This window comes from Siniperca chuatsi, linkage group LG13, assembly GCF_020085105.1.
Source record: "Siniperca chuatsi isolate FFG_IHB_CAS linkage group LG13, ASM2008510v1, whole genome shotgun sequence".
Classification (NCBI taxonomy): Eukaryota; Metazoa; Chordata; class Actinopteri; order Centrarchiformes; family Sinipercidae; genus Siniperca; species Siniperca chuatsi.
Genome location: NC_058054.1, coordinates 8,363,784 through 8,377,621, shown reverse-complemented (window position 1 = coordinate 8,377,621; position 13,838 = coordinate 8,363,784). Strand labels below are relative to the sequence as shown.

At 40.6% G+C, this 13,838-nt stretch overlaps 1 protein-coding gene across 1 annotated transcript; it reads left to right on the top strand.

Moving 5' to 3' along the window:
• Positions 1–9,032: 9,032 nt before the first annotated feature.
• LOC122886768 (leucine-rich repeat-containing protein 30-like) lies at positions 9,033–10,650 on the top strand. The gene has a single exon (XM_044219349.1). The coding sequence runs from the start codon at positions 9,488–9,490 to the stop codon at positions 10,385–10,387; it is 900 nt and encodes a 299-aa protein (XP_044075284.1). The 5' UTR covers positions 9,033–9,487; the 3' UTR covers positions 10,388–10,650.
• Positions 10,651–13,838: the final 3,188 nt, after the last annotated feature.

The following is a 13,838-nucleotide window of genomic DNA, read 5'->3' as shown; positions in this document are numbered from 1 at the left end:
ATATAGACCATATGCTGCAATAAACAGCTAAATGAATGACATTATGACACAAAGAAAAACAAAACCACAGTGTATTGCATTAACAGGGCTGTAGCTACCACTGAGGACACAGACATCAGCTCCTTTGTATTGTTTCTGGGAACGACCTGAGGAGCAGTTCACGTTCTATAATTAAACACAAATTACCCATGGTAAGTTTTGATTGCTGACTCTGACATCATTAAGATTAAATATCTTTTAAATGTGGTTGTTTTTACATCAAAAAAATGAAAGTAAATGAAAATATAATAAAGGGATTTAAAATATTAGCTAAATCTTGGCAGAGTGGCAATGGCCTTGAAACAGCATTTAAACCATTATGTAGAGAGATGCATTATAGCTGTATAAAATGAAACATTCTGAATATTTTACTGACTTTTTATAGGCTAGACAAACATTTCTCAGGGAGTAGGGTTGTAATGGGGCAATGACCTCAATATTTCTAAAATTCTGTCTGTGACCCTGTACAGTAAGATCACTAAAAACTGGCTATTGAGTGCCAACTGAAGTATTATAACAGAATAATGTTATAGTGAGAGAACTAAAGGTATAATAATGACACAATGATCTCATCGCACAGAAACACTACACAGATCTACTATAAGTCCCAAAAAACAATATCATTGGAATTCTACCAGATGATTTGAATACATAGGCTGGTCTACAGTAGAAAAACTCTCCTTCACCTACTTTCACATTAGCCAGTAGATGTCGCCATAATACAATTTTTATCTCACACAAGACCCTCTTACAGTACCAGAGGCCTATCTGATAGTGCTCAAATAACTTTTATATATTCCCATAGAAACGTCACCTTCTAATTACTGTTTATTTACATCTCTTGTTTTGTATTCAAACTCACTGAGCACTGTTTCTCAAGCTGTGCATAACAATAAGACCAACTCTCTCCAAACCTCTAAACAGCGAAACACTGTACCTCAACAACCTCACACATAAATCAGACTGCACACACCCTGATTATCTGAACTGATAGTGTATTCCATTGTAGATGTTAAAATACCCTGGTCTTAATATAACTGGCCTTAAACCAAACCACAGGCATGCAACAATACCATAGAAACTCAGGCCACAATTAGTGGGCTAAGCCCATCGGCAGGCACTGGAATTCAAGGCTGGCCTGGTGAAGGTGGTGGGATGATGAGAGTCCTCTTTGCTTTTAAACTCTAATGTTTCTTATGTGTTTTTCAATCACTTCTTAGTACTTCACAAACACCAGTGATGCAGTCTGTAAAATTTAATTGTCTAGTCATATGTCTTAAAACTGCTGCATTTTTCATACAGTTCAAATGCCAGTTTAGAACTTTGCTTGAAATAATTATACACTCCCTCAAAAATAGCCCATAGACCCAAGGGTGTGCAGTTTTTCTTGCCCTGTGACCAATGAAGTCCCCTGTTTCCCTGTCACTTCCTGGGCCATTACTGCTTAATCACAAAACTGTCCAACTCCCCACCAGTAAGACCCAACTGTTTGCCTCCACACACACTTTTCAGCACTGGAGACAAGAAATCACTGGTGTCAGCAATAGGCGATTTGTTTTGCATGACATTGGGTGTCAAAAAAAATAAGCTCAACTGAAATGGCTGAAGGGTGCCTGCAATCACTGGACACACACACACACACACACACACAAAAATACACACTTATACGCTGTCACTTTCTCTGCCTCTCCCTCTTTCAGTCTCTCTCGCTCTTTCTCACACACACACACACACACACACACACACACACACACACACACACACACACACACACACACACACACACACACACACATATACGCTCTCAGGAAATTATGATGACCAAGAATAGGTCACACTGGTAATACAGCCATGTTCTAGCCAGGGATTATAGTGTGCTGACATAGGCCAACAATAAATACCCCCATGCAAGAGCAACAGGTGTCTGACAAGATTGTTTCACTTTAATAAAAGGCTTACACAAGCCTCAGAGAAATAATACATTAAGCTACTTTAGACATGTTGGCCTTTTATTGCTTCATCCCTTGTGATTGGAAAATGTCTTTTTTTCACACCAACAATTCATCTCACAGAATATCGCGTGCAACGAGAGGGAGGTGTGATTCAGGTGGTGGGGTTCTGCATGATTGTTAATGTCATGAGATCGATATTCTTGTCACGAATCATGTTGTGGGATGAAAATTCACTTTAGATTTCCAGTCTCTAATTCTTCTTTAGCTATGCGAGCTAGTGGATATGCAGCTGGAGCTCGTGTTTCTGAACCTTGGCGCCGGCACCAGCCTCTTTCAACTCACTGTGAAAGCACCCCTGGCTCTGTTAGTATGCCAGCCTGAGCGCCAGCAGAGCGAGGCAGCCACATCCTCCAGCTGGGTCTGTGCCACAAACGGGCACCTGGACCCACTCGCAGACCTCATGAAATGGAATGCATATTTAATTCAGAGGAATGCATTTGTGTGGCATCTTTCACCAGCAAGTCTGTATGTCTGCATGATGCCTGCAGGACACCCGTTGTACCTTTACTTTGCTCATTTTTGAGACTTTTATCTACCTGTTGGATGCATGTGGCCTTTTTAACTGGCAGATTCACACTTCAGACTGTGCCTCAGCTGTTGGACTGTGTCCAGAGTCACACAGGCCTGAAAGACAGCCATCGTTATCCAACTCTCACAAGGTGTCATTGTAGGGATCCAATGATTACCATATCAGCACCACATGAAACATTTATGGCTTGCTGGCAGTGATGGCCTGACAAGCATCCTAATTTCTAGAACAAAGCTTGTCAGATCCTATTGTTTCAAGTTCTGGTGACATGAACAGAAAAATCATCAGTGATGAAACTTGTGATGAAACCAGGGGCGTAGCACAAAATTCTGGACCCAGTACATTTTTGTGCTTCACAATAGTCTTAGCTTTGTCTCATCAGAAATAAATCATCTTCTTATTTGGAGATTACTGAATTCTGACCTGTTTCTCCTAAACCCCCCCCTTAAGAGAAATGAGGAGCCAAAGAATAAATCAATCTAAGACAAATTAGCCTGTCCAGTTTGAGAATAACAGTAGAAACACAAGAAAAACAGGAGTTATTTTGCTGTGCTCATAGGCTTCTGAGTTTTCTCCTTAACCTTATGGAGCAATAAATAGACAAATAAGAGAAAAAGGCTTGCATGATTCATATCTCAATATTGTCTAACTTTGGTATCAAGTACATCTTATATATGTCTGATAAATGGTTTGGAAAACAAAATAATTTAAGAAACACATGAGAAAATGTGCGAAGCATGATCAGAGCAACTGCCGGGGGAGACGAAGCAGCCACCAGTCCTTCTGAGCTACCGTACTCCTTCAAATATTGACCTTCCTCAAAAATCGCCCAGGGACTTTTATTAGGTGCAGGCTCTTTTTCTAATTTCTTATGTTTGGTATGTCTAATTGCTCATGTTGAAGTACGCAACGTGAAATGCAAGACAGCAAACAGTTCTCAGTGACATGAGCCCATTAACTATAAACTGCAACAAGTCCAAACTGTTGCTGCAAAATACAGCTGGAGTCAAGAGATGTAACATCCACCTCACCAATGATTAAAACTTTAACCACCACAAAAATGATAATTACCAACATAAACCACCACTAATAAAAAGTATCATTTGCATTTTGGAACATAAAACAGCAAACTCAACTACTCAGCCCATCACTGGGCAGGGCATAATGGGAAGTGTGGGCCATCACTACAATATTTTAGGAATTCATTGATATATATATATCTTATTTTGACTTTTTTTTATAGTGAGACAATGAGAACAAATAAATACACACAGAGTTGAGACTTGAATTTGATCCCGAGACATATTTCTGATATTGTGCAGCCTCATGAGGGCCCACACGAGGGCCCTGCATTCTCAGTCCCCTTTAACCCCCAGGCCTACGCCCCTGGATGAAACTGTTCACTTGCGGTCAAAATAAAAAAACTTTGTAATGTGAGTTTTTCCACCACACCTGTAACACCACCAAAGCCTAGTTCAAGTAGACGACTCGCTTACTACATTCACATGACATATTTGCAATAAGGCGGTCTATTGAATCTGACAGTGCTCCTCCCCTCTTTTGCGCTGCTGTCCTGCTCATTTGCTAATCCTGTAATGCAAACTCTTACTGCTACCATTACCACGTATGTAGCATTTAATTAGCAAGGTCAATGATCATGTGTCTAAGGATAGAGGGTGTCATATGCTGTACAGATTGTAAAGCCCCTTGTGATTTGTGATATTGGGCTATATAAATTGACTTGACTAGAATCACAGCTTCACTTCACCAAGCAAACAAATGCGTTTGCTGCTTGTGCTAATATGCATATTGTGGGTCAATGTCTTGGGTCTGTTCAGCCTGTGTTTGTGTGCTTGGCACTATCTGTTATCTTTTAGGCTAGCTGTAGGCTTGTAGGCACTGCCTTGGCGTCTTCAGGCTGCTAATGTCTCTTTTAGTTGCTGCCATCTGTGTGCCACGTGTAGTATTTACACGGATATAAATTGTCACTTACTTTCTTGTAATGACTGAGCTTATTTTTCCTTTCCGTTGTTTGGTATGCACATCATGGTGCTTCCCTGCTGTTGATTTAAGTAGTGTGGAGTAGTGTGACATAGTATGAATACTCGTGTTTGAGTATTATGAGTGTAGGATTTCTCCCTAGGTTGTTGCCATTCTTTCCAAGGTCTCTGGTAGTGTTTTAAATCCAAAGTCTGAAACTGATTAGCTAGCTACTGGGATACTCTACCAGATTGCATCAAACGTTCTCAAAAATTAACATTGTTTAAAAGTAAAGGCATTCTTTTTACTCTTTTATTCTTCAAGCTTAGGTCACATGATGACAACTCAGCCATCTCCATGACAAATGAGCAAACTCCATCCGTTAGATGTGGTTGAAAGCTCCCAAAAAAGCTGGTAAGTGGAGCTTCAGTTTTTTTATTTATCTTTTTATTTTATTGTCAAACTACTATTTCCAAGGTCAAGAACAAAGTTTCATGCTGAATTCCTTTTCTCCTGCAGATTTGATTTGCTTTGTTTTTGTTGTGATTGTCTCTGATTGCATATGATAGTTTTGTGTTGTTTTGAGGGTTAGACTTATCCAACTCAACTCCATATCCAGTATATTTCCTGTAATGGTTGAAGATTCTTTGTTATGGCTACTATCTGAAGTTTCACTTGATACTACATTCCCTTAGTGATCCTTTAGTCAACTCCAAATGAATCAATCGACCTCAGTGCCATCTCAAAGCATTGACAGTCTCATCGTGATCACTCTACAACTACGCTCACTGTACAACTGTTTTTGATTAGCACTCAGTAGCCTACAGCAGTGGCAATGAGCAGGTGAGACCCAGATAGGCTGCTTGGTGGTACTTCATCACCCCGCTTGTTGTTGTCATGGCCACAATTGGTTTGTACTTCTCATCTGCTGCATCAGCAAAGTCTGGACTGATTTGGTCACTTTGGAGCCCTGTTAGCTTTGTTCACTGCACTTCCCCGTTGATTCCAGCCATCATTACAAATGGTACCTTTATGCGGTGGAGTTAACCCGGATAGTGCTCTCCTCTGGGTGCCTTTATTATCTATTCATCATGTTGTCCCAGTTTATCTCAAGATGAATCTGGCTGCCTCACTACAGATCTAACTACAGATACTGGGTGTGTGGCCTGGGGAGAGAGATTAGACTACAAGATACTCAGCAGAGGTGCTTCAGTTAGAGTTGATAAGGCGGTGAAAAATATTCTAAGAAGATGTAGAATGGTTATGAGTTTGTGTTTGTGCTCTTTTAGCACCAATGTGTCTTCAAAGAAGGTTTGAATACAAACTGCCTTGATATATAGTCATTTCCATGGTGACAATTTACAGCATTTGGGGCAAACTCAGTGTGCCCAATCTGGTAAATAAATGAACATTTGAAATTTTGAAATGAAATGTTATTGGCCTCGTATTCAGCCTCCATTGGACACTGCATCAAATTTCCTCCCTGCTAATTTGCATTGCTGTGTAGAGCCTTTGTGTCACCTGGAGGTTTGGGCAGAGCAGTGTTGCAGCCAATTTCCAGATGACAATTCAAATGTGTGACTTATCCTCAATTTTTGACAAAAATGCAAGGCCACTTCCACAGACTCCATTAGTGGGGAGGATGCATATGCGTGCACAAATGGAAAGTGGAAACTGTCCAGTGGTGTGAATATTCACATGTGCACCTGCTGAATAATAGACGATTATCATCTCAGGTGGCTCGCCATCCACCCCCATTCACATGCTCTCTCCCATTTCATGCCGCTAATTTTGTCTGGAATACTCAATAGGCTTGCAAATATGCAAAATGCATATTTCTTGTCTCTTAGACCTGATCTTGTCTTGTATTCTGTCTAAAGAGAGAGCATATTCTTCAATAAGAGTGTTGGCTTCAGGGAGTAATGTGTCTGCAATATAGACTCTAAAGAGCCTCAGGTCTTGGCAGGTACTCCTTACATCTCAACAGCACAGAGACACCTACGGCAGATTCTGTGGCAGCAAGGCCATATATCATCTGTCACTGCCAGAAGCCTCCACAGTAATGAACAAGTAATAATGGTATATATCTTGAACTAGATACTCTAAAGGTAGCTCATCCAGAGTCATTATTGTGCCACATAACCAGATGAGCTTTCTCAAATGAGATCATTTTTGTCACCCTGAGGACTGGAGGGTGTAACTGTTCTCAGAGTGAATAACTCATCCTCATTTGGTGCTAATGGGACTCTGTATTAAGGTGTTGTGCGAATGCAAGAGGAATGGTAAATCCCGTTTTCTTGTAATTTAAATCTCAAGCTGTTTCCACACATCTGTTCCTCTGGTAGAAAATAAGATTCATTTGGGGGAAAAAAAGCATGCACAGGATAAAAAAAATAAAAACTGAGCATTTAATGAAGATTCGTGCCTCACCAGATTATGACAAAGTGTTAGGCAATGGTGTGTTATGGAGAGGTATGTCATGATGACATCTGTGTCACAGAAATGAGCATTATTCACTCTGTCCATTCATCCACCTACCTATCTAGCTTCTATCCCACCCCCTCCCTCCATCTGTCCATCCACCTCAGCTTTTTCCAGGTATTGCAATGCTACAGTTAACCCATAATGAGGGATACGCATATGAAGCCAAGGGTTTTCTGCATATTCGACAGCATGTGTTTTGAGCCTCTCCGGGGATGTATTTGCACCATGCTCTGATGGTTACAGCTCAGGTGTCATTTTTCATGTAAATAAAGGATGGCAGGATGTAGCAATCCTGCTGTTTGTGAAATCAGCTGTGGTACATATACACAAGATCAGCAGCACATCTCCTCCTAAAAACTGAGGGCGGTATAAAGACTTTGTCTTGTACCAGTCAGCCGGAAACCAATTTCTACACAAAGTTACCGTGATATGAAGGTGTTAACATTTACTATAAAATGTCCAGATGAGACATGCTGCACAAGCAGCTGCCTGAATGGACAATGCACCCCAACAGCCCTCTCTCTAGTGTCCAATTCAGCAAATGCACGATACACCCTGTCATTCATAAGTGCTGATGTAGCCATGCTCAGAGCAGAGCCACCGAGTCCCCAGAGTTGGATATCACTTCTAACTGTCATCCAAGTACTTTGATAACTGGACTGGGAGAAGAATGATGACTAAGGCCACTCTAAGTCCCGGTCAGACTCTGTAAGGATGTCGAGGAAAGTGGATCAAGTCCAAGGTCCTATTTACACGCCTAACGTTTATATAACGTGTTCACAGCTCGTGAATGTAGACCTCTCCTGTTGCAAAAATCACGTTAATCACTTGAGTGACACCTCTTAGAAAATGACTGATACCAAAAAATAAATATGAATGAAAATAGTGTTTATTTTGAGAGAAAAAAGTTAATTTTACTTATATGTTATTCTACAATTCTTAGAAAACATGCTAAAACTTTATTTAACTTCCCATATTTAGCATTTATAAGCAGTATATAAACATTTAATAGATGTTTATAAACACACTAATGTAAGCAGATATAAGGTCTTTTTAAGTGTTTATTGATATAGTTGTCAACAACAACAAGCATCCATAACTGTGTGCTGGTATATAAACCGATAATGAATGACAATATAATATAACCCAGTTGTAATTATAATTATATGTAATTATGACTTCATAGGAAGTGTAAAGTAGCATGACATTGAAATACTCATATAAGTACCTCAAATGGAGTCTAAATTGCCTGTAGGTGTGAATGCATTTGTCTGTATAGCCCTGTGATACATTGAGGACCAGTACACAGTACCCTGCGTCTCAACAAATGCATGATGGGATATCACCACCGCCCTACAACTCTGAACTGATGCACACGAAACTATGCACACAACTCAGGGTAAATACTGGAAAATTATAATGTTTGAATCCTTTTTTTAATTTGACATTGTGAAAGGAAGTGGGACAAATAGCTTTCAGTGAATGCTATGAAGATACTTAAAGAACTCTCTAGAGAAAACACATTAAGAACTTTTTACCTCATTGTGTAAGTTGCTGGGGTGAAAGACAAATTCAAAAATGTAAATGCTTTTACATAAAGAGAGATTCTCCCCTCTGGGCCACATGAATGAGATTTTGAATAGCAGTAGAGTTTTCTAGGAACGCACCAGAATGTTCCATGTCCTTTTGCACTTGAGATTAAACCAGCACGTCTGTGCATAAGGTTCCACTAATACCTCTAAGAACTGTTACTTTTTTGAGAGATGATTCAGTGCTTTCACGGCTGCCAGCTTGGTGCCATATTTAAGTTGAGATAAGAGATCATGTACAAAAGGCGCAAGGGGCGACGAAAAGAAAATCAGCCAGAGATGGTATGTTAAATATCTGAATTATTTTAAATGCAAAATATAATATACTTACAAAAGATAGCAGGTGTAGCTAACAAAATAAACATGGTTACGAACAAAGTGTGACAGTGCTTGTGAGCACCGGTGTATTTCTGTGTGTTAGGCTATGAGACCATGGCAGTGACCTCAACTGATTGAGCTCACACAGCATCCTATCCCCAGTAGTGGGTGGGGACTGGAGCAGGGTGCTATCTGTGGACTTGGAAAGTGACAGGACCAGCTGGGGTATGAAATCCAGTACGACAGGCAGTTGGTCAGGGAGACGCAGACCACAAGTCCCCATAGTGCTCAGTTACAGCAGCCTGCAACTCGACTAAGAAAAACTAAGATTTTTCAGGATTCAGTGTAACTGCTGCCAAACATCAGGAGTTCTACAACAACCTGTAGAACTGATCATGTTGTGTGTGGCTGATTCAAGAACCCTGGAGATCAATCAGCAGCCATTATCCTTAGCAATGTTCTCAATGCTGGCGATTCAGCTAATCGCATGCTGACATCTTGTTATAGTCGACAGAATCAACAGTACTGCGAGGACGATGGGTGGGAAGCAATCTCGCAGTTTATCCAACAAGGAGCCGAATGAGGTGAGTGTGAGTCAAACGAGTAAGAGCGCTGCGAGAGACGAGCAGCCCAGCCTGTCGTCAGCTGCTGAGAGGATCCGCAGACACACTACAGTGCACTTTGGCTACAGCACCCTCAGCCTGGCCATGCGGGGGCTTGATGGGACCCCCACTGGACTGTGGGAGCTCAGAGAACTGCAGAAGCTAAACTTGTCCATGAACTGCCTGTGCTCTCTGCCCCCTGCCCTGGGCACTCTGGACAATCTGGTGGTCCTCAACCTGTGGGGTAACAACCTGTCCAGCCTCCCGCCCGAGATCGGCCTCCTGAAGAAGCTGCGTGTGCTCTTCGCCTGTCGTAACCGCCTGAGCGAGGTCCCAGAGGAGCTGGGCTCCTGCGCCTGCCTGGAAGTGCTCAGCCTGGCCAACAACCAGATCACAGGCCTCCCTGGCAGCTTGGCAACCATGCACAATCTGACCAAACTCAACCTTAGCCACAACCGCATCGCTCACATCCCCACCTGCGTCTACAGCATGAAGGGCCTGGTCTTTCTCCACCTGGCTTGTAACCGTCTGGAGACCATTGCAGATCAGATCCAGGACTTGGTTAACCTAAAGATCCTCATCGTGGAGGGAAACAGTATCCACACACTGCCTAAGACACTGTGCTTCCTGGAGTCTTTAGAACTCCTCAACGTTGACTTTAATGATCTGCAAAATGTGCCGGTAGAAATGTACCTACTGAGCAGGCTTAGGAGGTTGGCCTGCCACCCGCTGGATAAAGGACTTCATATTATCCACAACCCCCTCCTCAAACCTATCCAGGAGGTGTTGCAAGGAGGACTCAGTGCCTTCTATAACTACCTCAAGCCCACGTGAGGGACTACCACTGTGTGTCTGTGTGTGTGTGTGTGTGTGTGTTCATCTGTGGGTGTGCGTCTAAAAGAGTGTGTCATAATGGGATGGTGGCACAAATTTGACCCCTGACACGTGGTAGTCATGCTGGGAGTGCCAGCTGTTACCGCTAACTGCCTGAGTACATACACAAGACAAATGACCATTACTCAGTATTAAAATGAATATTTCCTGTTTTTTTATGTAATGTAAAAGTTGGGTTAAAAATAAACAACAAGTAACTGCTGTGTCATGTCTAAACATTTGTTAATCCACAGTATAGAGGTCAGGATAAGTTGCTCAGCTCATTCAAAAATTCACAGGTTTACATTTGGGGGCTCATTACTGGCCAGTTGATCTTGTTTGGCCTGTAGCAGTGAGGGGGGCACCGGGGGTAAGATCAACAGATCAACACCCTCTCTGTTGCATTCAGGTCATGGGGATCAGGTGCGTGAAGTCAGTGGAAAGAACGGTGGATGGGGGGCTTAAGATCTGCAAAAAAATAAAACAAAAACACAACAGGGACTTAGAATCTGATTAAATGTTGTTCCACTCCATCAGATCAGAGCACCTCAGCTCCTCTGAGGTTGCTGGGTGTTGTGACACCAGTGATTGGAAACAATGGAGACGAAAACTTGCATGATATGATTAAAAATTGCTTCTCAAAATATAGTAATATATATATATATATATATATATATATATATATATATATATATATATATATATATATATATATATATATATATATATTTATATATTTAAAGCAAACTAATTCAATCATTGTTTAATTTTACAAAATTATGTTGTCCAAATTGTATTTCAAAACAAAAAAAAAGTTTTGTGAGTTTTATGATGTAAAGCACAACAGTGGAAGAATGCTCATTGGATTGGACAGATGTTTGATTAAATCTATTTTTGAATACACTTTCCATATTGTTATATACAGTATTTAAATATCGATATTAGCAAATGCAGAGTGCAGCAGCTTAATGATGTGATGAGTACAGCTGGGTAAATGTATGCATATACCTAATTTCTGTTAGTACACCACCAGGTTGCTCCTGTAAATTAAACAGAGTTTGTGTCAACTTGGCTGCTCAAATATGAATGAGGTTTAGATGTCACCACATTTAAGAAGGTCACACACCTTTTTTACCACTCACAGTGAAGATTGAAGGTGCCATAGAATAGGCAGAAAGGTGACCTCTGTTGGTGTTTACCCATTACTACATTAGTCAAAGTGAATGCTGAGCTATCCTCTCTCTCTCTCTCTCTCTCTCTCACACTCACACTCACACTCACACTCACACACACACACACAACCCACGCATTCATGATGGATGAACCCCTCCTGAATAAGTCTTTGTCCTAGATAGTGATCATGGGACATGTTGTCAAATAAAGCACCTATAAAGATATTTCATCAATGTGAGTCAGATGACCTGAATTCAGTGTAGAAGTGTCGTGTGGTGATGTTACTATTCTAGTGATAATACAATATACAATGACTTTGTCTGCTTGTGTCACTTGTTTAACTTGTTTAAGTGAACATTATATATATATAGAGAGAGAGAAAGATTTTCCACCAGTAACTAACAGATCCACTTACGGAATCCACTTGTGAAATGCAAACAGGCTCTTGTGTACAGTCAAGTAAAACACACTTTAACCACTATGACAATTAATTAAACTGATCCTTTGCAGTCTTGCAATCAACCTCATTGCACTGAACAGTACTCACTCACTAGCGGTCAGCTGTACACCCGGGATCACCCATGACTGCAGTTAGCAGGCTTTGTAGGATTTGCTGAACCTATTTAATTGCTGCATGGTCTGATAACTTTGCTTTATAATGAGACACTGTGCAAGATATAACAACTGGGTGAGCACTGATTGCACCTGTGTTCCTCATTCAAAAGGTATTTTGCATTTGTAAGCCAAAGCTTAGAAAACATTTTAGCATCACTAGCACCCAGTGACTTCCCATAATGAAGGACAGCTAATCAATCTTGTATTGAGCTTTTGACAATCAAGGCACGGGATAATCACAATGGAATTAAATGACAAAATCACTGTTGTCTGGCAGCCACATGAGGAGAGGCTTAATAAGTCTTTCTTTGGAGTGCAGTTTAAGTTCTGTGATTTATTCAGTCACACAGAGACTCCTCACATAGGGTGAGGTGATTGGCATTTATTTACAAACAGCATTATACTGCCACTTATGTCAATTACTACAAAGTGTTATTTAGCTCATCGTTCTCGTGTTTAACTGATTTAAACTGTTCCTGTAGAGAGAAATATGAAGGAAAATAGATTTGCTGAAGGCCAACAGGTTCTTCCTTGGCTGGTGGCGGCTCTCTGCCATGAAATATCAATATCACCTATTCAGTAGCTCAGGATGTTGTTCAGAAATCAGTGAGTCACTGAAACAGTAGGCAATGTTATAACCTTTAAGGCCTAAATATGGAATCTTTTGATCCTGGTCTGGCATCAATTTTGGAGCCACTTCCTCCCATCCAATCAGTGTGATGTCACAGCTTTTCTGAGACTTGCTTTGAGAGCGTGATGAAAGTTAGCTTGTGAAAGGTTACTGGGTAAAAAAAAAAAAAGTGGCAGGCCATCATACAGTATTTTTAATGGTGTAACTGGTACATGGGCTTGTTTTTGATATCACCACAGATGGAGTAGTACAGTGATCCCCAAACAAGGGTACTTCTGCAGCTCAATTAATTTGAAAAAATAGGAATTATGATTTGACTAAAAAATATATCCCCATATTGAGTCAGCTGTAACATCTGAACTCTACATGTTGTTGTGAATGGGAGCATGTGAAAAGTAGTTAGCAAGCAGTAGAAAAGGTTTAAATAGATAGATAAAAATAAGAAATAAATGGTTGAAATAGATAGCTAAAAGTAATGGGTAATGGTTGAAATAGATAGCTAAAAGTACTGGACCAACAGTTAAAACAGTACTGGAAACTGGTGAAAAAGCCAAAAGTAGTAGCTAAATGTTTGAAATAGATAAAAGTAGTGAATAAATGGCAAATGACCAGCTTCTGCCACTCCAAGTGCTAGTAGTACGAATGCAAACTTGACCAAACTGACCTAAACACTTACAATTAAAGTGGTCATATTATGCTTTTTGGCTTTTTCACTATCATTTATTGTGTGATATATCTTTTTTTGTACATGTAATAGGTTTGCAAAGTGAAAAAGCCCAAAGTCCACCCCAAAGGGAGTTACCATCTCCCACAGAAAACACTGCTCCTGAACTGACTGAAAACAGCTAAATTGTAGTCCAGCCTTTACTTCAGTAACATATCTACATCACTATGTAACACACGTCATAATGCATGAATTGAGCAGTTTCCACATGTACACCTAAATATAAAATTAAAATAACCTTAGATAACCTCCAAGCAGTTAATGGGCAT

Bases quoted from the DNA above. Each gene is read 5' to 3' on its own strand.
- LOC122886768 (XM_044219349.1), top strand. From the start codon at position 9,488: ATGGGTGGGAAGCAATCTCGCAGTTTATCCAACAAGGAGCCGAATGAG.